The 27,197-nt window shown below is 35.6% G+C and overlaps 1 protein-coding gene and 1 non-coding gene across 2 annotated transcripts in view; both read left to right on the top strand.

Annotated features, from left to right (window-relative positions):
* Positions 1–25,167, top strand: part of LOC138713029 (uncharacterized protein CG45076-like) — a 41,829-nt gene extending 16,662 nt beyond the window's left edge. Inside the window, exons 2-6 of the mRNA XM_069844712.1 lie at positions 12,106–12,167; positions 15,965–16,084; positions 17,570–17,734; positions 21,355–21,558; positions 24,639–25,167. Of these exons, the coding sequence (XP_069700813.1) occupies positions 12,106–12,167; positions 15,965–16,084; positions 17,570–17,734; positions 21,355–21,558; positions 24,639–24,923 (836 nt within the window). The 3' untranslated portion in view covers positions 24,924–25,167. The remainder of the gene's footprint in view (positions 1–12,105; positions 12,168–15,964; positions 16,085–17,569; positions 17,735–21,354; positions 21,559–24,638) is intronic.
* On the top strand, positions 8,273–8,345 carry TRNAK-UUU (transfer RNA lysine (anticodon UUU)). The gene has a single exon. It is a non-coding gene; the product is annotated as a tRNA-Lys (tRNA).
* Positions 25,168–27,197: the final 2,030 nt, after the last annotated feature.

Raw genomic sequence — 27,197 nt, forward strand, 5'->3', positions numbered from 1 at the left:
CGAGTTAGTATAGTCACAGACTAGTATACACGGCGACGAAGCTCAATACGTAGTAAATATGCATCCATAGATAGTTGCTAACCACTAGGATCGCTACTATCGCTTCATTACAGACAATGCGAAATAGTACTTGCACAATCTTTTGTTCCTAGTACCCTCAAACTCAAGCTTCGTGACTAATATATATATATATATATATATATATATATATATATTAGACTGTGGTATAATCACAGTCGCATTGACGGCATAAAAGGTTTATTTTTTTTTATTCTGTTATTTAACGACGTTTTATATACTGCTAGGTTATTTATCTTCGATGAGATTGGTGATGGTGAGATGGTATTTGGCGAGATGAGGACGAGGATTCGCCCTAGATTACCTGACATTCACCTTACGGTTGGGGAAAACCTCGGAAAATACCCAATCAGGTAATCAGCCAAGCGGGAATAGAACCCACGCCCGAGCGCAACTCCGAAAAGAGGTTTAGCCCCACCCGATATTTGGAATGAGAGTTTAGAATTCTCACATTATTTATATATTATTAGGAGTTTTATTGAGACCAATATCTGAGTACAATAAAATTATCCTGAAGTAAATAATCATATGTGAAAATTCAAGAACGGTGGTCTTACGGCATAGGTTTTGTAGCTTACATTGTGACATTTGTATTTGTTTTTGGCTAAGAAAAGACTATTGATAATTGTAAAGATACGGTGAGTGATTCGTGACGTCATTGATGACGGTAGCCATATTGGATTAAATGTAGTCACAATTTTCGTAATAAATTTTATGAAACCCACAGAATTTAAAATATACAAATTTACCTAATTACAGGGGACTAAGTCCTCTAAACCTTCAAATATTCACTGCGCCAACAAAACTTCCAAACATCATACACTGCTCCGCCTATTTAGTAGAATACGTTTGAATCTAAAGAAAGCAGCAATACAGTACAACGTGGTTTGTTGTTATGACGAGAATCCAAGCCCCCGCATACCGGTAAGGCATCATGTCACAAACACGTTCAAGTCTGAGTATTTCTGACAAAGTAAATATTATTCAACACCTTGGAAACGGCGCAAATATTAAGGATTTGCTGGAGAGTTTAAGGTAATAAATTTATTTATTTATTCTTTCTTTATCTCTTTCTTTTTCCTTTATTTAATTTAATTAATGTATTTATTATTTCATTTTATAGATAGATATATTTTAGAAAATAAAATTAATTTTTATTAACATTGTATCAGATTCACCTTTCATAATGAATTAATAACTCTTAAATAGCCATTTCCGTACGTTATTTTATGCTGTCCATAATATTCCTTGACTTTCATGCTCTACCTAAACATGATGCTTATCGATTGCAGGGGACTTGCTCCGCGTGTTATATGTAAGTAGGTAACTATTGGCTTTCTACTAATAAAAAAAAACATACATGACATACACACGCAAATCCGGTGGTTTTCATACAATTCCTTAATAAAAAAAAAGGCCACCGGGTAGCTCAGTTGTAGAGCAGCTGGCTACGGATTGGAACGTCCGGGGTTCGATCCCTGGTGTGACAGGATTTTTTCTCGTTTGCCAAACTTTCAGAACGGGCCCTATAAAATTGAGTACCAGATCTTTCCCGGGGGTAAAAGGCTGTCAGAGCGTGGTGCCGACCACACCACTTCATTTTAGTGCCGAGGTCATGGAAAGCATGGGGCTCTACCTCCACGCCCCCCAAGTGCCTTCATGGCATGTTAAGGGGATACCTTTTTTACCGTATAGGATACAAAAAACGTTCATGATATCATCAACGACGTCACGGTTTATCTTCCGTATCTTTACAATTACCAATAATATAATCATGACTTAACTTCCGGGACTACCAAGGGGTGAATCAGCTCCCTGTAAAATTCACAGACAGATTTCCCCTTTAATTCCCCACCTCCCCTAACGATGTCCCTGTACATGTAGCTCAGAAACGTTTTATGTCTCTACGTAGGTCTGTAGGATACTCTTTCAAAATCCATAATGAAGTTGCTGATGTGTGGAGTCGGCTACAACATTGTTTCAATCCTGTAACCAAATCAACATCTCGTTCTAGTGCCGAGTTAACGAAAGCATGGATCTCTACCTCCATGTCCCCCAAACGCCTTCATGGCGCCTAACCCAGGTCCTCGCATTTCAGCTCACGTGCTCACTTTCAGTATTCCTGGCTGTGTTCTCACTCTTGTTTTTGCCAATACAACACTGTGTCACTGTGTCGTTGTCCTCCCCATTATTTTATTTATCATTTAGAACTCGTGTAACAGGAGGGGGAAATGTGACATTTGCCAATAACCACCTGTATCATCACTTTAAATAATGTTGAAAATAAAGCAATGCGGGACTGAGCGTCTTATTATGTATTTTAATCAGTCATTACAGTGAACTACGAAAGAAATGTAGTCTAGAATCAGTACGATTCTCTTCGCTCGTGCCAAAGATTTCCAAAAGTGGTCTTAGACTCTACAGTCCACACAAAGTCATTTTTCAGCTAAAAAAAAAGTGGTGTGGCTGTTCCGACATGACCAAGGAAACTTGTAACAGAAAAAGGAGCATCTTCTGCGGACCTCTGGAAAAAGAACTAAGGAAGAGATTAGAGAAGTGCTTTGTATGGAATGTGGCATTGTATGGTGCAGAAACATTGACATTACCACTAAGTGAAGAGAAGCGAATAGAAGCATTTGAAATGTGGATATGGAGAATAATGGAACGTGCGAAGAAGACAGACAGAATAAGAAATGAAGCTGTGTTGGAAAGAGTGGGTGAAGAAATAATTATGCTGAAACTGATCAGGAAGAGGAAAAGAAATTGGCTGGGTCACTGGCTGAGAAGAAACTGCCTTCTGAAGGATGCACTGGAAGGAATGGTGAACGGGAGAAGAGTTCGGGGCAGAAGAAGAAATCAGATGATAGACGACATTAAGATATACGGATCATATGCGGAGACAAAAAAGGAAGGCAGAAAATAGAAAAGACTGGAGAATGCTAGGTTTGCAGTGAAAGACCTGCCCTTGGGCAGAACACTATGAATGAATGAATGAAACGTTAATGACACATGAAGAACGATTGACTTGGACAGGATTTAAAAATGTGGTTGAAAATTTCTCGGGGAACAGGAAACATCCAGATTAAAAAAAACAAACATTGTAGAAAATATGTTGGTAGCTATGAAAAATTTAGGATGCAATATGAGCATTAAAATCCATTTCTTTTACAGTCATCTTGACTTCTTCCCTGATTGTCTTGGAGATTACACCGAAGAACACGGAGAAAGGGTTCATCAAGACATGAAAGAGATAGAAAAGAGTCATCAAGGCAGATGGGATGAAGTGATGATGGCTGACTACTGTTGGTCTATGAAAAGAGACAATGTGGAGCTGCAACACAGAAGACAATCTCAAAGACAGAGCTTCCTGAAGAAGAGGATGCGATATTGAAAAATAAAGTGTCTGCATGAGACTTGGAATGAGTTGAACCTAAATTGTGAATATGAACAAGATAGTGGTGTTTGATTTTGTTTACTGCAGAGACATTTTCAAAGATTAGGGGAGAGTTGGGTTGTATATCGGGTAATATCGGACAGTGAGTTTCTTTCATCTACCACACGATGATAGTACCTGATTGACATGGTTACATTTCTGTGATGTCGCATACAGAAACGTAACCATCTCTTTCAGGTACTACCATATGGTAGTAGATGAAAGAAACCCGCTGTCGATATTACCCGATGTCCGATACTACCGAACTCTCCCCTACTTGATTTATGTATTTAAATGGGTTAATATTGCATGAATAGAGCTATAAATATGACAATTCTTCAAAGCATTATATACATTTTTTCATACGTGATAGGCAAAATCTGACTTCATATCCTTCAACAGAAGCCAAAAATTAATCAAAATAAACCTTCGATATTAGAAGCCTTCAACAAAAAATTTAATTTCGCAACCCTGTGTCATGGATAGGAAAATATGTGATGGTGAAATGACTTAAGGGCTATATTTCAACAGGAAAATTAAAAAAATAAATAGCTCAATGATTTATAAGACGAAGAAGATGACCACAATAATGAACAACTATGAAAACTACAAGGGATTGTAAGTTGACCCTTTGAACTATTTTTGTCACAATACCAATCAATCCAAATTAAAATCACCTCTGATACACATTAGAGTTGGCAGTGTTACATCAGATACATCTCTTGGTGCTTACAAACTAAATTTACTGATCTATACCTACAGTATGAAAAACTAAAGAAGTTTACCAGATTCTAGACCTACTATATGCAAACCAAACCGCACGGACTGAGCTATGTTGAATTAAATTTAGATATAACCATGGGACTAGACTTGAGATCTTGTAAACTATGCCAGACCCTGACTGCATTACAAGAAGAGGATTCTTCTGAGGTCGTAAGAAAGTTTATAGTTTCATAAATACATGGCCGAGGCATTTCAGGCTATCGCATTTTATGCTAAAACTAAAAACATGTTCGAGCTTATTCTTAGAATCCGGGGTAGGTCAATCGATAAAACCATAACATATTAGAGGCGGGTGCTCACATCACTAAAACTGAATATCTTCCCAATTTTATTCACCATAATCATCGTTTTCTTTTACTGTCGCTTCTTTTGTTTTCAGTTTACAAGAATCAGCAACTAGGGTTGTTTTTTTTATTAATATTGGTTTAGTTTATTGTACATTTATGATTTTGTGTCATTTTCATTTCATTTATTATTTTATTTATTTACTTATTTGTTTATTTATTTACTTATTGGTTTGTTTAATCTGGTGGAGTTAAGGCCACAAGGCCTTCTCTACCACAACACCAGAAATACCAATGCAAAAAGAAGGATAAAATCACAATAGGTACAAGAAAGTACTAATATATATATATATATATATATATATATATATATATATATATATATATATTGCCTAATACAAATAGGCATATACAAAAAATAAATACAGACAGGAGAGGTAGGTAAGAATTATAAATAAAATTGCGAATACAAATGCAAAAAGAGGGGAGAAAAAAAATACAAGTAGGAAGATAAGATCACAATAGACATAAAAAGTACCAATGCAATACTGTATATTGATTATATTGACTGCCTAATATTATATTAGTGATTTAAGAAAATGACTAAACGTCTAAAAACAAGTAACTGATTGTAGAAATATCTAGAGAAACATAACAGTAAAAAATTCTGAAACATTTGCAGTAAGTTAGAATACTTAGTTTACTGGTATTGTACCTAGAACCCAAATAAATATAAAGGAGACAAAAGAAAGCTTAAAATAGAATAATATAGAATAAAATTGATATCACTACCTAAAAAAATAATACAAAATAATATTCCTATAAACAAAATACAAGCATATTCAGCCAAAAAAATTAATGCATTGCTTTTTAATACTGTTTATTGTATTCCACAGGAAAAGAAATGTCAGAAGGAAGTGAAACAGGAACAGAAGTACGACAAGGATGCCCTTTATCACCTACCCTATTCAACATTTACTTGGGGGATTTAGTGAAGAACTGTTTTCAGAATTCACAAGAGGTATGTTAGAAAGAAGAAGAAGAAGAAGAATAAAGTGCGTAAAATTTATTTATGATGTGTCGTTGTTAGCAGAAAAGGAGACGATATTAAGGGATATTCTAGTGGAGCTAAATTACAGCTGTGAGCAGTAGGCCCTATGGGATGAAGGTACAGTAAATGCAAACAAGACGAAGACAATAGTTATCGGAAGAAAAAAAAAATGTAAACGTGCGAATCCTAAATGAGGCAGAACAAGTGGACAGCTTTAAATACTTCGGGTGTACTATAAGCAGTAACATGAGCTGCTGCCAGGAAGTCAAAAGGAGGATAACAATGGCAAAGGAAGCTTTTAATAGAAAAAGGAGCATCTTCTGCGGACATCTGGAGAAAGAACTAAGGAAGAGACTAGTGAAATGCTTTGTGTGGATTGTGGCATTGTATGAGGCAGAAACATGGACATTACGACGAAGTGAAGAAAAGCGAATAGAAGCATTTGAAATGTGGATATGGAGAGAAGCATGGAACGTGTAGAATGGACAGACAGAATAAGAAATGATGCTGTGCTAGAAAGAGTGGGTGCAGATAAAACAATGCTGAAATTGATCAGGAAGAGAAAAAAGGAATTGGCTGGGTCATTGACTAAGAAGAAATTGCCAACTGAAGGATGCACTGGGAGGAATGGTAAACGGGAGAAAAGATCGGGGCAGAAGAAGATATGAGATGATAGACGACATTAAGATATATTGATCTTATGCGAAGACTAACAGACCTGCCCTTGGACAGAAAACCATGAATGAATGAATGAATGAATGAATGAATATCTCATATCAGCATTGTAGCTTTGAGATGCGTAACAAGTCAAAAGTTACAAAAAATATATACTACAAAGCAGTACATAGCACGCAGATTAATTCAATCTATGATCATAAACAATTCATCAGTTGAGTAAAAGATCTGGGTATGCAGAAATGTTAATTCTGTTCTGAACCTTTTCTCTTGGCCCTTCAAAGCTTTAAGGGATTATGTACAGCTTACAGCAGTAAAATTTTGGAAATAGTCAACATTTTTCCCCCATTACTGTATCTTGTACAATAATGAAAATTGGTATGTGCAAAACAGTGTCCTTCTGCTATATGAACAAATATTTTTACGATTTAAAAAAAATATTTACATTTTTTTTTTCAAAATTAATTTCACTGTGCAGTGATGAAGCACTTTCCACATAACTAAAAAACTATTCAACATTTCATGATGAAATTTTTTGTGTGTATTTATGCATGTTATATCTACAATATGGTCCAAGATTACTTCTCTAACTTTGATAGACTGACTGAAAAAAAAATAAATTAATTTAAAAAGTGGTCAAGTATCAGTACTTTCTTCTAACGCAAAAAAAAAATATCTATTAAGGAATGTAGTTGAAAACATGAGTTTCAGTAATAAAATAAAAGAGACAGAACATGAAAAAGTTAACAAGTTTATGAATTATGAGGGAAACGCTTCATCACTGCATAGTGAACTGCCATCTTTTCGAATTTGTAAAAAAAAAAAAATAAATAAATAAATAAAATAAAATAAATAAATAAATATATTTTTTTTTTAAATCGTAAATATATTTTTTGCATATAGCATAAGGACAGTATTTTGCACATACCAATTGTCATTATTTTACAAGATACAGTAATGGAGGAAAAAAATGTTGAAAAGTTCCAAAAATTTTACTACTGTAAGCTGTACCTAACCCCTTAGCTGAGACTAACAGGAGGTAGATGGAGATCTAGTTTGTGTCATGTGTTGAAATTATGAATGTTTTGTTTAGCATTAAAAATATCTTCGTTTTTAATACAAAATATAGCCTATTAGAGACAAGAATATAACCACAAGGTAAGTTCAAGATTTCTAAATTTTGCAAAATCTTTTTACATGATGTTTTTATGCACATATGTCATGTGCAAACTCAGATTATAATAACTTAGGAATTAGGTAGCAAAACATGCAGCATATTAAACATTTGACTTCACTGTAATAGTCTCAAATTGAATGACTTTGCCTCATTGTGTGAATTTGTACCTTTAAAATTTTATTGGAAGGGTTCAGAGCCATAGTGGGCCAAGCGCCATATATTAAAAACGCAGAAAACAAGGGTTAAAATTAAGTGAATACCATAATTTAATTAAACATACAGCAATATAAAGTATGCACTTTAAAATTAAATTATATGTCAACCTTAATTAAACTTTGGTACTCACATAACTTTAACCCATGTTTTCTACGCTTTTAATAAATGGCGCTTGAGTCACTATGGCTCTGAATCCTTCATTTATGGCTTGGAAGGATCCGATTGATATTTTGTCCTCATTTTTATGTTTAAAGATGTGTTAACTCTAGGCATTACCGCCTTGAAAACTTTGAGAGTATGTACTATTTCATTAGTGTTTACTGGTAATGTAGAAACGTACGTACTATACGTCAGATTATCGCTGATTTTGAAGTTAGTCCCTGAATTTGGGCTAATCCAGGGCTTCAGCGCTGTAAGGATCTGAACATGTTATCGAGCGGCTTGCACAGCTGCTCTGTTTTTTCGTGTGGAACTGACGTCAGACAGCGAGCGAAACGAAGACGGCCGCATACCACGCCATCGGCTTTATCACCGAGGCTAAGGAAATAGATAAGTTAGGAAACTCCAGACCCTGAGCCCGGATAGCTCAGTCGGTAGAGCATTAGGCTTTTAACCTAAGGGTCCAGGGTTCGAGTCCCTGTCCGGGCGCTAACATTTTATATATTCCTACAAACATACAGCAATTTGCGACACTGAAGAAAATTTATTTTCTTTATATATTTTTCACGTAATCAATTGATTATTATTTACACTAAATCAGTTCTCATTGTGGAAGATCTGCATTAAAATCCCGATTAAATAAAGTTAGAAGTTATGACGAATAAGACAGGTTTCACTTGAGACTCCGGATTTAAAACACTGTGTAGGCCGGATCTTCTTAATTTGTACCATAATACAACATACAGTGAGGGAAGTGAGACGGTATGGAATACCACCACTGGTTTCTATGGCCAGAAAACATACCGTTAGTGAAAAATGACATACCGTCACTAAAAATTTGTTTATACATTTCTTCACAGCAAAAAAGTACTATCTGTTTGCTTCGTAAATCTAAACCACAGCCTTCTGGAACTGTATTCAGTGTGTATTTAGAGACACGCTTATTTGATAAGCTCCACTCCTGGAATGTTTACAATGGTATTATTTCAAGTATAGAAGGCTGTGGTCTGTAGCTTGTGCTGGCCATTGTTGCCAATTTAGTGACTGTGTCATTTTTGTTGCACTTTTTATTAAAAATTAAGTAAGGCACTTTGAAGCTTTAACATTATTTTAAATGATAAGTCTCAAAGGACATTGTAAAAATATCTAGTAAATAACTGAAGTAAATTCAAATTATTTTATGAAGAAATTTAATGTGTTGCGTAATCTTCAAAGATTCGCGTTACTGACTGCACAAAACAATTTATTGTATACACCATTTATGTCTATGTTGTAAGGAAGGGGCTATGCCTTTTTAAATCGAGGTATGCCAGAGGAAAATCTTGGGGTAGCATACTGCTGCTGGTTTTTTCCCACTTTCTTCACTCACTACATATGATGGTGGATTATAGTGACTTTCTAGTTGTCAGTTGAATTTTCTTGCCAACCTTGTTTCGAATTTTGATGCTGGCATTTGCTTTCTAGCTGTTATTTTGACAGCATTATTTGCGATTGAAGAAGCTGCCAACATTCACAAAACGAAAGTTACTAGCGAGTGTTATTTGAAATATGAAGGTAATTAATAACAATTTCAATATTAATTAATTATATTAATAAATGATAGAGTAAACAGCATACCGTCAACTCGGGCTACTTGGACCCTTAAGGTGTTACTTGAACCCAGAAGAAAAAAATGTTTACTTACCATTGGAGTAACTTAGATGAAAATATGTGTACAGATGAAAGTTTGCAGAGAAAAAAAAAACACAACTTTCGACACCAAACTGTTATTTTACATCGACGAAAACATTTTTTTCTTCTCGGTTCAAGTCAAGAGTCAAAGTAGCCCGCGTTGACGGTATATTTTAAAATTGAAGTCTATTCGGTTTTCAGTCACTCTAAGTGGGCAACTAAAATAAATATTTTAGTTAAGTCTCAAGAATCATAAACTGTTCAGTCAAACAATAAATTCTTATTAATTTTATGTGCTAGACAAAATGTGTTTTAATATTAGATTAATTAATTAATCAATCAGTGATAAATAAATAAATAAATAAATAAATAAATAAATAAATAAATAAATAAATAAATAAATAAATAAATAAATAAATAAAAACTATTGTTTCTGTACATAGCATTGTGAACCCCACTAAGAGACAGCTTGGAAAGAATACTTACTTACTTACTTACTGGCTTTTAAGGAACCCGGAGGTTCATTGCCGCCCTCACATAAGCCCGCCATTGGTCCCTATCCTGAGCAAAATTAATCCATTCTCTATCATCATATCCCACCTCCCTCCAATCCATTTTAATATTATCTTCCCATCTACGTCTCGCCCTCCCTAAAGGTCTTTTTCCCTCCGGCCTTCCAACTAATACTCTATATGCATTTCTGGATTCACCCATACGTGTTATATGCCCTGCCCATCTCAAACGTTTGGATTTAATGTTCCTAATTATGTCAGGTGAAGAATACAATGCATGCAGTTCTGTGTTGTGTAACTTTCTCCATTCTCCTGTAACTTCATCCCTCTTAGCCTCAAATATTTTCCTAAGCACCTTATTCTCAAACACCCTTAACCTATATTCCTCTCTCAAAGTGAGAGTCCAAGTTTCACAACCATACAGAACAACCGGTAATATAACTGTTTTATAAATTCTAACTTTCAGATTTTTCGACAGCAGGCTGGATGATAAAAGTTTCTCAACCGAATAATAACAGGCATTTCCCATATTTATTCTGTGTTTAATTTCCTCCCGAGTATCATTTATATTTGTTACTGTTGCTCCCAGATATATGAACTTCTCCACCTCTTCAAAAGATAAATTTCCAATTTTTATATTTCCATTTCGTACAATATTCTGGTCACGAGATATAATCATATACACTGTATTATAACCGTTCGTACAGCATTACTAACTTCCTTTGTTAGTCGAGAAGTAGGAAAGAATTATTTCGTAATAACTCAATGTTGTGTTGCTAAGCAACGATACATTACCGATGTCAGTTTCCTTAAAAATTGAAGATTAAGAATGTATATTATGATATTTAAAGCTGTTATTCTGACAATCTTTATAGGTATGTGCAATAAGTTTCGCCAGTCTCCAATCTCTTGATCTAGTGGTACTGACCAATAGATCTTATTTCGATTTCTGACCCTACCAAGAAATGTTTTCTTTGTAGGAAAATTGTTGCTTGATATGTACAGCCTCAGAGTTTATGTTGTCCTTAGTTTTACTTTTAAGGTATGAGTCTTACTAGGGAATTGGAGCTAACTACTAAAAATTCGCTCTGAATATCCACTTACTGGATGATGAGAAGTCACTCACGGACCCGGTGAATTTAGGAGGATAATAAATTCGTTGAACTTTGACGTTCAAGAACAGGCCTGCACAAGGTTTGCGCTCTCCGAGCCGGCTCACAGCTCATGAGCGGAATGCAGATGTTAGCTGCGCTCTGTATAAGGGTGGACTGGAAGAAGGGGTGATCTCGTACAAAATATACACAAAAGGAAGTACTATTACGAGTGTTTATGAAATGAATTCCCATTCAGCGTTTGCAAAACTATCTTGGACTATTATTATTAATAAAGAAATATTTATTTTACAGAAGTAATGGAAATTCTACAGCTACTTAAATGTACAATATCATTTTGTTATATTTTTATTTATCAGTACATCAAAACGAGGTTTTATGCTGTTGGCAGTTGAGCCTACTGATCGTAATGAAACATCAGTTAGATGTTCGATGTCTGCCTTTATTAAAGTTGATTATAGAAAACAGTTGCTCACAAATATAAATGTTGAGCCAAACATAGCAATCATTTTCACAGCCAGCCTGTGTAGTCGTGGATATTATTGCTAATGTTTAGTCTTGTAAAACTCAACCTGGCTAGTAGTATTATTCAAACAATCTTAAGCCCTTAGGTCACATTGAAGATCAATAAGTTCGAGCTGTAAATCGTTAAATGTTATGTTCCGTCTTTTAGATTCCTCCATACTGTACTGTAGCAGTAGGTAAGCAACGTGAAACAGTTACTGAGAATAGGCCTACACACTCCACTCCACTAGATAGCTGAGTGGTCGTTTCCCTCTCCTTTACCTACAGCAAGACGTGTATGTCATTCTGACGTATCTTCCTCTCCGTTTCGGCGAGCGGTAAACACTGCTCTTCCGCTCCGAAGGAGCGCGCGCGCTCGTTGAGCGCTGTTTGTGCAGGCCTGTTCAGGAATTATTATGCTACAGCAACATGTGTGTCTTTATGTTGTAGTTGGATATGTGGATGCACAGCAGAACAACAGAACCACTACACCGAGTACAGCCCCAACTGCGGTGAGTTTCGTTTAAGCATAGTTTTTATTGCAATGATCTCTTTTCTGTTTGCCTTTCTCTAAAGGTGCATCTACACGGTTCAACTTTTCTTTTCACTTTTACGATTCAAGTAATGCATGTAATAATACTCGAAACGTATTCAATTGAGCAAACCTTTTTGGACTAAAAATGATAAGCATGCGGGAATTGAGTATTTTGTGCGTTTTTCGTTCAACTTTGCCATGTAGCAAGCAGTTTATTGTTTTAGGTGACCATTGTCCTAGGTAGCCATGAGCAAACTGAAAATTGTTTTGTTTCCTTGAACACTTCTAGAATTAAAGTAAAATATAAATATAGGCCCTACCGTGAAAGAATTACAGACACTGATTAAAATATCAAAGTACAGGTATATAAAAATTAGATCTACATGGAAAAAAATTGCTATAGCCTACAGTGGCGTAGCGTCAATGTAAGCTAAAAAGCTCAGCTTCCCCAGTTAATAATAATTTCATAATAAACCTGCAGTTTATGAACAAAATTATTTATTAATTTTAATAGAGTTTATATTTATGCGTTAAATATTGTGATGCGGCAGCTCAGGATGATTTGTGATGCAGCAGTAAACAAGAAGCCTGCACACACCAGCTTCCAAGCAGACTGGTTTCTTTCACTCATTCTTCTGTGTAACCCACCCCGCAGATTTTCCACCCCTTTCTAACTACCCTGGTCGCAAGGCACGGAAGAAGCTAGCTTTTACATTAAAAGTTTCCGAGTTATCCCTTTCGTGAGTTGTGTTCAGTTGAAGGTTAGTGTGCATTGTGGCTGGTATAATAAATAATGAGTGAAATAACAGTTCCTGACAGTAATTTACTTGAATTTTTTAGGACAATTCTATTATCAAGACTGACTTACGAACAAAAGTGCGATTCAAAAGACAAATGACCGTGTCTATTTGTTAGAGATATGTGTAAACCATGAAATCATATTTTACCATTTGAGGTCATGCCTTATTGGTGTTACTTACGAGGTGCCAACCAATCTTCGACTGCAGACTTGACATTGACTACTATTTTAAGACTATATTTTTGTAATACGTTTTCTCATATGTACACGAAAGACAACTTGAGTTAGCTTCCCCTGCTCAAAATTTCATGCTACGCCACTGAATTAGCCTAGGTCTAAATCCCAACTAGTATAATTATATTAAATGCAAAGTGCGCGATACAAAATATAACACAACAAAAGTTTTAAATAAATGTAGGCCCTACTATGAAAGAAGTACAGGCACTTTTAAGGATATCACAATGGTAATTTGGGGTACATCTAGGCCTATTTGTTTAATTTTCTGTGTATGAAGCAAAACGTCGTTAATAGTTATTTATGGTATTTATGAGGTAAGTGTATCTTTATTTATGGTATTTATGAGGTAAGTGTATCTTTATTTATGGTATTTATGAGGTAAGTGTATCTTTATTTATGGTATTTATGAGGTAAGTGCATCTTTATTGCGCGAGTGGAAAGATTTAAGCACGAGGCGTCAGCCGAATGCTTAAATTGCACGAGCGCAATGAAGATCACGCTCAGAAGTACCATGCGTAATCTTATCCATGATCATAACGAAAAATTATGTTTTATAAAAGAAAACATGTTGAAAATAAGTCTTTATACAGGGACATCATTTTATTTTTACTTGAATTTTTATTGTACCTGCATTTCTGAATGTACTTCACTCTCACCCCTTCACTAATGTCCTTGCTCTCGTCAGACACACAAACTTACGGCCGCTGTTGCATTCGAAGTCTTCAAGCAGTGAAGTAAACACTGCAGTGTATAGTGTGTTTCATAAATATGATTGCTTTTCTATAGAAGAAAGAACCTATATTAATAATATCGTACTAAAAAATTATATTCAAGAAACGATAAATTCAATTTCAGAGAATATGCTACAAAATGTTTTTAATAATATGCGTACTTAATTGAAGCCTGCATTGTAATGAACGGCAACCATTTTCAGTAACTTGTTTAAAAATTCAGATTAGCTTTTTTTGAATTGAGGTGGCTAGAAGCAAAGGAATGCCAGTGACATTTGTAATAACATGAGTTAAGTGCATCCAGTGTAAGCAAAAGTATCTAAAATTTTAGTGGCAAAGGGATATTTTAATCGCATCACACATTAAAATTTAAATAAAAAATTTTACCGATTTTACGAAAGCTTAAATACTTAATCCCCATTTTGTCAAAAGTAACTTAAGTGCACTTACAGCCCTTTACTTATGACCCCTCAATTTAAATGCACTCTCTATATTGTATGATAACATCAATAATTAATATGCTAAATAAAGCAGACATTACATAACGAACATAGCCGCCTGAAAAGTTGAGTTTTTGAAAAAAAAATGTTACTACTCTACTGTATTTTGATAAATTCCGTAAAAGTGATGATCAAACTGAAAATCGTAATATCGTATTTCCCTACAACATAAATGGATACACTACTTTTCTCTCCTCCTATAGCTAGTAAAATGATTTGTTTACATATTGCACTAGTAACATCAAACTCCTGTAATGGAAGGGGGAAACAGTGTTTCCGAGTATAACCAGGTTAATGTTAAAAATGTTGGTAAAAATAAAGTGATGTCCCTGTATAATTTTAATATGTTTTCAATAATAAACATGTACTAGTGGCTTGTGCAGTAAATACTGCAAACTAAGTCCATAAGAAGTTCAAATGAAAATTGTTCAGATTTATTTTCAATGAAGAATACCAGCCTATAGTCAAGTTCCACGTAGGTACGCTGATTTTCCGGTCCCCAGATTCTGAGGTTATGTCTGTTCACCTTACCAGAAAGATGAAAAGTGGCTTCGTCAGAAAACACCACGGAACGAATAAATTAAAGTTTGCATACTTGTGCAGAAATTTCTTCGTAGCACTTTTTCCTCTGATTTTAAGGCTTGCAACAACTGTAGTCGGTACGGATGAAATCGGAACCGCTTGCGAAGAATCTTGCCTTAAAATCACTGTACTGTTTACGGATTGTAGGCCCACTTAGTGGATCTGCATCAAATTTTGTTCGGTAATGCCGTTGCACATTAATAACCGACTGGTTCACATGAAAATCAAGCTATTTTGTCCTCTATAGCAGCCATTTCCCTCAACAATGAACAAATTGGTTTATATGCTCTATTATGAGGCAGTGTTATCAACTAGGGAAACAATGTTGCTGCAACTAAACTTCTTGAGTTTCTCTTTCCACTGGTGTTATTTTCATGCATCTCAGATTCATAGAACGAAAATTAGGTACACATGTGTTCAAAACCGGAAAGGTCTTTTGTAGGTGCCCTTTATAGGTTAAAATATACTTTCTCACTGCTATGTAATAGTGAGACTGAGCACAATAGTATAACGATTATCATTCCCACCTTTCATTCGGTAGGACCGGGGTTCGACCCCAAGACCCGGCTACTATAACATGGGTTTTTCATGATTTCCCAAGTCCCTCCAGGCGAATTCTGGGATAGTACCAATTTCAAGAGTCACGAACCGATTCCTTCACAATCCTCCTTGTCCCTTCATCTTCACCATCACTTCTAATCTATCATCCTAACATTTTCTAGTGTTAGGCCTGCCACTTGCCCGCCGGAGCAGGGCACTCGGCAAAGTTGTGTCCAGTAAAACGCCGGCAAAATTATAACTGAGTACGAAAAAAAAAACTGTGCAATTGAAAGTTATGTCCCATACATAAAAATATTCCTAAATGATATACTATAATGCTGTAAAAATTGCATCATGATGAATGTGAATTGTATCTCTTACTCAGGCGAACGACGTCACCAATAACACAACGCCCACTGCAGAAAAGGATCCACACGGAGACGTTGGCAAGAATGCTAACAAGGAGACCACCATGCTGACAACAGCGAGACTTGCTGCCCAACAGGTAGGCCTGAGGCAGACCATGACCGAGGATTTCAAAACCTAGAGACATATGTTTTGGTTTAACTCGATCTCTTTAGACTGTGCACTTGAAAGTTATGTCCCATACATAAAAATATTCCTAAATTATATATGAGTTGTATAGTTCCAAAACCAGACATTTGCTTTCTAAGCAGTTTAGAGAAAAAGCCAAAAAACTATTTATAGTATTTCCAGTGTTCAGATATGTAGGAAAATTTTATAGTTGCCTTTAATAGTAAATCTAAGGATAAAATTACATGTTTAAACTAAAAATATGTATTATTGTAAGAGTTATTAGATTGTTAAATTTTGACATGTCGTGGTTTGGCACTAACTATTGCAAATGTCGGATTTTGGAACTAACAATAAAATATGTCTGGTTTTGAAACTAACAATACAATTTATGTCGGATTTTGAAAATTCTAATAGCATTATTTTTCATAAATAATCAACATTTTATACTAAGCAACTATTAATTTTATTTATTGATTAAAGTTCTCGTTAACACTTTGTTAAAAACATAAAATTTACTCTGTCACACGTTAAAAGTGTTAAAATTGTTAAAAAGGTATTTACCTTCGACAAATAGCGTCGAAACGGGCCGTCTGTCGAAGGTAAATACCTTTTTAACAATTTTAACACTTTTAACGTGTGACAGAGTAATTTTATTTACTCCATGGAATATAATAAATAATACTCATTTATTTAAGTATATCATCAGAATGTTATACTAAATCTTCTTTAAGTGTAAATTTTAAATGCTCAAATCGTTTTCTCACTATGGCTCACAGATAGTCGTTTTCTTCATCCTCATCATGAATACGGCTTGTAGTATTCTTGTAATCTTCCAAGGTTTCCATGTCTCTTCAGTTATCTTAAACATTTTTTGAAGTAATTGGTTAACATTACCTAGTTTTTCCTTTTCGATTATACATGTGTTTATGAATAAATGTGATATTTTCTCCATTGCAGAGCACATTTTCCCCCTTTTCAAAATTCCTTTCTACAAACTTACAATACTTCTATACTTTTGTTCACCACTTATCACAACTTCATTTTTTATTTCTATATCTTGATTCTTTTACTGAATTTTAGTTTGGAATATCAGCCATTTGGTGTTTTGAAAACAGTTTGTATATTCGTTTTCCAGTCATAAACTAGACAGTCCGTACCTAGCAGTGTCGTACTTTGGAATAAACTTCATATGTCGAGTTTCGGAACAATACCTAAACGAACTAAGTCGAGTTTTGGAAAGAATTAAATATTTTAAAGCTTGATTTATGTTAGAAATATCGAGTTTTGGAGGATGAAAATGTTTTTCCAATGCATTTCAACCCAAAGATATACGAAATGATCGTAACTCATTTTTAATAAAAATAGCAGATGTCGACTTTTGGAACTATACACCTCATATTATAACGCTGTAAAAATTGCATCATGATGAATGTGAGTTGTATCTCTCACTCAGGCGAACGAAGTCACCAAGAACACGACGCCCACTGCAGACAAGGATCTGCAAGGAGACGCTGGCAAGGGTGCTAACAAGGAGACCACCATGCTGATAAAAGCTGCAGCGTCAGCTAAAGCTGCGTCGGACGCCCAGCCCATAGCAGCGAAACTTGCTGCCCAACAGGTAGGCTAGGTCTACGGCAGGTAATGAGCGAGGATTTCAAAACCTATGTTCTGGTTTAACTCGATCTCTTTAGATGGTTATGTGGTAACGAATACAGGGTTGTTTCCGATCTCTGATAACGAATTTGAATGACATCATGTGCGTCAGGAATCACACCGACAGCTAAATTGTGGCGAGAGTTGACAGACCAGTAGTGAGTGATTTCATAATCAGGGTGCACGGTGTATCACAGTAGCAATGTCCAAGCAAATGAAGCCTTTTTGGGAGGAGTACATAACAACCCTTTCCGATGCCAAGTATAGTTACGTGAAAATCACGAGCTTGCAAAAAACGTAATTTCGTTATTTCCAAGAAAGACATCTTGTGTGTACCTAATAGGACTGGCAAAGATCGGATGGGATTAATTCCAGAGTGGAAAAAGCAAGCAAATCCACCCCGCGTCACAAGTCGTCGAATCCCACGAGATGACACAAATTAATTCCATTCGAGCTTTACCAATCTTATTAAGTACACAGAAGATGCCCTTCTTGGAAATAACGAAACCTCGTTTACTGCAGGCTTCTTTTATGTTCACTTACCTGTACTTGGCATTGGAAAGGGTCGTAGTGTACCCCTCCCAAAAAGGTTCGATTTTCTTGGGAATTATTGCTGTGAGTCGCCGTGCACTCTGACTATGAGACCATTCATTACTGGTCTGTCACTTCGCGCCACAGTTGTCGTGTGACTTCTGACGCACATGATTGTGACAAGATTGCAATTATTACAACTTCTGAAACGTACATTCCACAGGACGATTAAAATGTACATCTCAGTCAGTACATCTCACTTGATATGTGTCAGAGAAAGAACAATTGTTTATATACATCTGAAGTCTGACCAGTGTAATATGTAGGTAATAGGCGAGGTATGAAAAGGAGGGGGGAAAGGGACTGGCCATCCTACTGTCTTCCTCCGACGAGTTTAGCGCTGGGACCTGAGGTATTCTTGCCATCGGTGCGGGGGGTTCCAGGTAGATTCTTTTGTTGCTACAGCCAAGCCGAGCTGAGCGGAGTGGGACGTATTAATCGTCCAAAAATATGCAGTCTTCAGTTTGTAGTAGTGTGTGAATATTTCATATACATATCGTTTACCTAGGCCTAAATGGTTTTGTTATTAATATATTAAATATATTGTTGCAATTTTTGCTCAAACATCTCCCTGATGATAGCTACGTTAATATTATATGAATTACTCATATTAAATATTTCACCGTTACAAGTCATTTTTAAGGAAACATGCTGTGGAAAAGTTTTTGGTATTATTTTATTGGAATTTTAGAATATGTGTGATTGGTATCGTGAAAAACAGATTCCTATAATGTCATGCCAAAGTCATTTGTTGGTGATATCTTAAAATACAAATCAAGTAGTTTTACTTCTCAAGTGAGTTCAGCAGTAGAGTATATTTAAATTGATTACTTTACAAATTTAATTCAATTCTACTAATCACTAAATTTTATAGTATGATTCTTCTTTTCATTTATATTATTGTAGTTTTATTATGATTTTTCTTTTTATTTATTTATTTTATTGTATTTGTATTTCTGGTGGTGTGATGGCCTTAACTTCACCAGAATAAACAAATAATAAATAAATAAATAAATAAATAAATAAATAAATAAATAAATAACATTTGCTACGTACTTTTCTTCTCTGAACACGTAAGTACGAATGGTTGTATCTCTATCTCGCCAAAAATACGTTAGAAAACTAAGAGGCATACTGCTCTCGTAAATTGGGCGAATGTTTTCAGTATGATTGTACTTCCTTCAAGACTGCCGCTGTCACTGTTCCCTCCCACTCCAGTACCGCGCTAGACTAGTCGGAACCGCATTCCTCTCAGCACTAAACTCCTCAGAGGATGACAGTACCCTATTATCTCCTAGCCTAGCTGCCTCATAAGTGGTGGCCTGTTGGTATCACTTGTGAGGTTCAGCTCTGTCTTCGGACAATAACAATACTTTCTAGACCTTACGCCATGTTCAGTATCTGTTTTCTCCCATTTCACATTTTCCGACATTCGTTATCCTTCCGATAGACATGAACTAGACTTCCAATTGGGCAAAAGACTTCATTGAGGTACCAAATTAAAATTTAAACTTGTGACTGTGTTGCAAACTAAAATTATTATTTTCAATCGATTATAATTATTTTTTCCAAAAAACAAAAATATTTCAACTTTAGTTCCTTTTTCGTTAACAGCTGCCAGTGTTCAAAATTTAAAATTTAGCGATAAATATAGACTAATAATACACAGTGAAAATTGTTTAGATCCCAAAAGTTGTAAATTTCCACCTTTGAAAGAAGCCACGTATGTCAAATATCTGGGTATCATTATTGATCAGAATTTAAAATGGCCTCATCACATTACTTATCTTTGTAAGAGGCTTCGTAAAACAATTTATAAATTCGTTAATCTTCGAAGCTACTTACCTATTAGAGTTCTACGAAATGTTTATTTGGCCATTATTCAGTCTATCATTCAATATGGTATAATTGTTTGGGGTGGAAGTACAAAAATTAATCTTAGTCCGTTAAATTTACTACAAGAACGAATAATTAAAATTTGTTTGAAGAAACGTTTCGATTATCCAACTAAATTAATTTATTCTGAATTTAATGTATTTAATATTGAACAAATTTATAAGTATACGCTGTTAAAATTTTATCATAAAAATCGTAATAAGTTTGTATTACAGACACGCAATTATGACACAAGACGAAATATTAATTCAACATTAGTAGAACCTAAATGTCTCACATCTGCTGGTCTAAAGCATAGCATAAATTTTGGCCCTCGGTTGTACAATGCTTTAACTAAATTACACCCAGAACTTCTAACATGTAACCCACTAACATATAACAAGAAAATTAGAAACGTGTTAATATCTTCAATTTGATTAAATAAATTTATAGCCTATGTGTATGAATTAATCAACCTATATTATATTTGTATTCTATAATTTTGAAATATATATATTAGTCCTACTTTTCACGTGCGATATTATTCTTCTCTAGTGTTAATATTATATTATATAATTCCATTGCCGCTGTAATTATATTTTAGTTCCTATTTTATTTTACTTATTTATTTATATTATTATTATTATTATTATTTATTATTATTTTTTTAATATTATATCTGAATTGCGACCGAGCACGAGCGCTGCTCATTCGGTCTCAAATTTTGTTAATACTACTGTATCTTCTTTTTATATTGCTTGTATTATTTTATTTGTATTTCTCTTTGTTTGTTTTGTAATTATATTTCTTTATTCTGCATATTTGAATTTAAATAAATAAATAAATAAATAAAATAAATATTATACTTTTTTAAGTGCCTATATAATGTGGCATATATTTTGAAAGGTTCAAGATATATATTTCATTAATTTTTTCAAAACAAATTTCTTTGGGCCACCAAATTTGATTTTCAAGTTTGATTTATATAAATTGCTTGGTTTACTAAAGTCTGAAAGGCATTAAGGAAAAAAGTGGATATTTATCTCAAGAGTTGATGTATACTTTAACGCAGACGAATCGATATTCATTGTGTTGACTATGAGCACATTTCACTGACAGGTGAAGGTGCAGCTGGCAGAAGCAGCTATGAGCGCTGCGGCGGCAGCAGAGGCTTTGGCGGAGGGTCAGCAGATGAAAGTAAAGCAGATGGAGACTGATGCGAAAGCTGCTCACGTGTTCCTGCAGGAGGAATCGTCGTCCTTGCATGCGGCGGAGCAAGCGGCAGAGAAGTCTGAAGTTGCTGCGAAGACGCAAGCTCGTCAGGTATTGGCGCCGTCTTATACAGGGAGTCAAAAAAGTCAGTTTACAACGTTTCAGGAATGACATAATGTAAAACCCAGGGATGCAGAACTGGACGCCAATTGTGGCATACGTCACAAGCCGGGATACTTCATTCACTCCTTCCTTCAACCCCACGCGTCATTCAACTTGGCAGGGCAGAAGGGATTTGTATTCACTGTCTAGTAGTGGAATTCAGCGCAATTCGTTCGGAAAATACTGCTTTAAAGAGCAATGGGAAATGAATACTTCTGTATTTAAAACAATCACAAAGCGCGTATGAGTTCTATGTTTGGTTCTACATAAGTATATGTACAAACATTTCAAAAATTAACTTCATTTAGAGCGACGATCGCTCTGAATTGACAGATCACAGATGCACATCCCATTTCCCTCCTCAGGCTATAGGCCTGTACATTTTCAGTACAGCCTAATATAATGAAATTGGTGAACAAAACAAGAATGCAGGCAGAGATATGGTACACGTTGTAGTTGAAACTAAGATAATTACAACAATGATTTTTCTCTACATTCACATGAGAAATTAGCTTTGTTTTAGTTCTTTATTACGAGATCAATGTATACTTGTTTTTTTGAAAGATGGGACATGACATGAGCGTTGCGATCGGAAAAACAACTCAATGTCACATAGCGTGGTAGGCCTGTTGCTATGGTAACAACGGTCGAGTTGCCAAACTTACCGTTCCCACATGGCGAATGCTTAATAGCTCTCTTGGCGACATTTATTGTGCACACAATGTTAGTATTGGTACGTTTCGTGTTTGATTCTCTGTCGATTTTTGTATTGTTTTCTTACCTTCGCGTCAATTGTCAATGAATGTTTTAACGTCAGCCATCTTAACGTCAATTGCTAGCTTTCATCAGCTGGCAGAATGGTAGTCCATATTGGCAACATAGCACTGTAGTTCCAAGCTCGGCCGCTAAACTGTCATCTCCCATCTTTCAAAAGAACAAGTATAGTCAATTCTATTTAAAATAGAAGAATGTGCTTTTATACTTTTAACAAAATGTTACGGATTTAATTTTTACATACAATCTTACATACAGGTCTAAATACCAATAATTACAGGGATAAAATATTCAATTTTTTAAAGGAAGTAGGGCCTACTTACGTACTTGTATTCATTACTGATGTTTCCCTAATCTGCTAAGACTATAGCAACAATATGTTTTTTAAACATTTAGTATTATTATCAGTTAACTTTATCCAATTGAATTTAAAAGAGGAATTGTGCATTTAAGTATTTACAAATGTATTTTTTTTACATATGGACGTGTTATATTTGTTCATATACCTTTAGATATGTAATGCATTTAATCCGAATTTGTAAGTTTAAGTGTTGTAATTATTGCTGTCGGAAATACTTTCGCCTTCTGTTCATGAGCACAAGTCTCTTGTAATCCTTCACAAGTTTGCGGACGGATCACGAAGACGTCATTTAACGCCGGTAGACTGTGGAAGGCGAACCAATGCTTTCCCCATGCATCCACCCCTCTCTCTCCTGGTTCTGCATCCCTAATAATGTGACAAAAACCTCATAGATGCACCATTTTGCCAGTAGGTGTCCCAAAAGGGTAAGTCGCTTGTTTTCTGTCAGACTGCTTACCAGTCAGTTCTGTTTTGTATCAGATGTAAACAGATAGTTTTCGTCGGAGGCCCTGGGTTCCCTGTCTCAAGTTGCTTGCCTACAATCCCTCTATAACCAGATAAATTTCTTTGATTGAATTCTGAAATATTCGGTATAGATGTAAACTTATTTTTATGCTCGACAATGCCGAAATGTAGTAATTATACACCTGGTAGCAGCCCTTTAATGGACCTCATTAAAGTACACCTATTCATTAAAGTTCAGGTGTTCCACCAATCAGAAATCACCATTGTAGCAATATGAAAGCGCAAGTATCGATTATTCTCGGGAATGCAATCGAAAGACAACTAGCGAAACGTCACGGAGGCTGGAAATTCAATACTGTCGCAGAAGGTTATGTTCTGTTACTATAATAATTAGCGTTAATTGTAAATAATATTCAAATAAATTCAATTTCTCATCTCGTTTTTCAATGTCTAAATCAATTTCAAGGTTATATCAAGATTAATGTTTATTTTACTCTCTAGATTTTATTAAGGGCGGCCGGTTAGCTCAGTTGGTAGAGCAGTTGACTACGGACTGGAGGGTCCGGGGTTTGATCCCAGGTGGTGACACGATTTTTTCTCGTTGCCAAACTTTCAGAACGGCACCGAGGTTCACTCAGCCTCCTATAAAATTGAGTACCGGGTCTTTCCCGGGAGTAAAAGGCGACCAGATCGTAGTGCCGACCACACCACCTCATTCTAGTGCCGAGGTCATGGAAAGCATGTGGCCCTACCTCCATGCCCCCCAAGTGCCTTCATGGCATGTTACGGGGATACCTTTACCTTTTACCTTAACTTTTTTAGATTATATCAAGGTCAATGACATTGGTTTCTCGGAAAAAATCAATACTTTCGCGTCTGCGCACATCTCACAATTTACAAGTTATTGCACAAGGTCAGTTCCGCTCCACAGGCAGATAAGAATAACATGAATACTTATGAATAATTTCAAGTTAGAAATATGGTCGAGCATAAAAAGTCGTATGAAACTTGCCTATAATGGTAATTAAGTCGCTCGTATTAAATTCGCTTGCGCTCGTTTCATAAACATACTCGCGTCTTAATTACTATCATTATAGGCTCGTTGCATAATGTACTATTTTGGTGGATTTGTGACTTAAGAGTATCTACAAATTGAGCCATACTTCTCAAAACAACATCACTCATCCCACTGGTAAACTTGTGGTAAGGGCAGTGATTTTAAAGACGTAAAAAAGCAGTAATATCCAAAGTGTATTTCTTATGTCCCCTTCACTGTCCTTAGAAATTGCGCCCTATTTCTTAATTTCTAAAATGAGTAACTTGAAATCTATTGTTCCTGTTTCCCTCTTCTCCTCTGGTCATGAAAACTAGGCCTACCTTCCTTGAGGGAAATTGCCTGACTGTAGTGTTTGTTTGTTTGTTTGTCCAGTTGGACATTCTGTCGGAGGCCCTTGAAATAGCTCGCAAGGAGATGGAATTATCAGCTGCGGCTGCAGATGCCGCACAGCTTAGAGTTGAAGAGAAAACGAAGGAACTGGAGTCGACCAAGGCGTACGTGGAGAAACTGAAGTCAGAGCTGGTGAAGGTGCGCGCGAACTTTGAGCAGACTAAAAAGGCGGCAGAGAAGGCGAAGGCAGCGGCCACCGCTGCCCAGGAGAGCGCGGGCAGAGTCAGACGGCATAACCGCAGGGCCAGGGCGCTGCGACGCGTATAGCGCCCGGAACAACTCTCCGCGAGAAGCAAATTATGGTTACAAAAAGTACAATATTAGTTGAAATAAAACACTTGTTTATTCACCATTAAAATTAAAATAAACAGTGCAATGTGGATCACACAGGTGAAGTTTTTAGTACCGGTATTAACAAAGAATGGACGAAAACGTTTGAACATGTTGTTAGACTTGTATAATTTTCAGCCACATGTTGAGAACGAAGAAGCATAAAGGCTGGTTCACAATAAACCGGGAACGGGAACGGTAAGGAGAACGAGAACGGAAATATTTTTAAAATAAACATAGTCTACTTAAATGTGAGCATTCACAATTAATTTTTACGTTCCCGTTCCCGGGCTCCGGCAAACTTCTCGTTAATTGTGAATGTCCACATTTAAATACATTTATTTTGACAATATTTCCGTTCTCGTTCCCGTTGTCGTTTCTGTTCCCAGCTTTAAACATGATGACTCGACATAGAGAGGGAAGCAACGTTAAACAGCAGAGAAAGAGGAATACAAGTTTGCTAAGAAAACACTTGAATGTGATGATTACACTTCGAATTTTAGGTAAAAACCTATTTTAATCCTTAAAAGATAAGTTCATAAAAACTTGCAAGCACATGTTTCATATACAACTATGCCTAAAATTGGTATTTTAATAGCACCATCATGAACAAATGCTGGGTAACTATCGGTGCTGGACTCCGGACTCATTTCACCGGCATTATCACCTTCATATCATTCAGACGGTAAATAACTTGAGATGTTGATACAGCGTCGTAAAATAACCCAATAAAATAAAAAAATAGCACCTAAAAATGCCTATTGTGACGACAAAGCCTATTTTTACCTATTAAGTATATTTAATCTCTAATAGATCAAAACATCACAGCTGTTTGTATCGATTGTCATTTTATGATGATGGTTACCTTATAACCACAGAACAACAAATCTAAGAGCATAGAATAATTAAAGTAACATTGCTTCATCTGTGCTCTTTGATCAAAATATAGTGTGGTAATCGATCAGGCTCAGTTCTGCTAGCGATACTTAGCGCAGCATACTAGCGCACACTGTCGGATGAAGTAAAAAATCTCAGTTATTCTGTTACCTTTCATAATAAAATAATGACGAAACTATGACGTAACTATATGACAGTTGTACTATTATACACGATTATGTAGTGATTATTATTAGTAAGGAATTTACACACGACTTATAAACAAGCTATTCTTTGTGTAAGTCTGTATAAGAGTTTTTATTAGTAAGACCGTTACCCTTCAGCATAAGTTTATCGTCTTCATAAATGGAGAAATATTCGATATTACATACAGTACAAGATTAATAGACCAAGAGTGCCTAGACATCTGGTTGATTTCTTTACAAAATACTGCGAAGAAGAGTCCCAGGAGCGTAGTCACCTAAATAAAGTCTCATGACGGATTTGGTAACAAAGGTACAAAATAGCTTACCTTTTCACACATTACCCAAAAGAGTTAGTCTATTCTACGAGGCAAATGACCAAGTACTAATAGATTTTAGATTTTATGCAATTTTTGTTATGTGAATAAGATTGTGTTAATGTCTAAATTCCCAAATTAATGTCAAGCACCACTAGTTCCATTTACAGGAATCTAGTAGAACTATGTTCTCATTCGTTAGATATTTTATCAGTTAACATTTATTAACAAACTAACAAAACTTCCGAGACACCGAGCAGTACTTTACGGAACTAGTAAATTTAAAGATTGGTGACTAATGAGTCAGTATCTTGTCGTTAGAAGAACCGACCATGTTTTCAAGGAAGATGTTTAATATTCATTCATTATAGTTTTCTGCCCAAGGGCAGGTCTTTCACTGCAAACCCAACTTTCTCCAATCTTTTCTATTTTCTGCCTTCCTCTTAGTCTCTGCATATGATGTACAGTATATATATCTTAATGTCGTCTATCATCTGATATCTTCTTCTGCCCCGATCTCTTTTCCCATTCACCATCCCTTCCAGTGCCTCCTTCAATAGGCAGTTTCTTCTTCTTCCCCTTCCTGATCAGTTTCAGCATTATTCTTTCTTCACCCACTCTTTCCAAAACGGCTTCATTTCTTATTCTGTTTGTCCACTTTACACGTTCCATTCTTGTCGATATCCACATTTCAGTGTTTAATATATGACGCTAAAAACTATAACAATAATAGTTACATTTCTATTCTTAATTTCATTATAAAAAGAATCCTTTCCTCATATTTCGTTATTTATTTCTTCTTGTCAGAGCAAGAA

The sequence above is a fragment of the Periplaneta americana genome, chromosome 14 (genome assembly GCF_040183065.1).
Source record: "Periplaneta americana isolate PAMFEO1 chromosome 14, P.americana_PAMFEO1_priV1, whole genome shotgun sequence".
NCBI lineage: Eukaryota > Metazoa > Arthropoda > Insecta > Blattodea > Blattidae > Periplaneta > Periplaneta americana.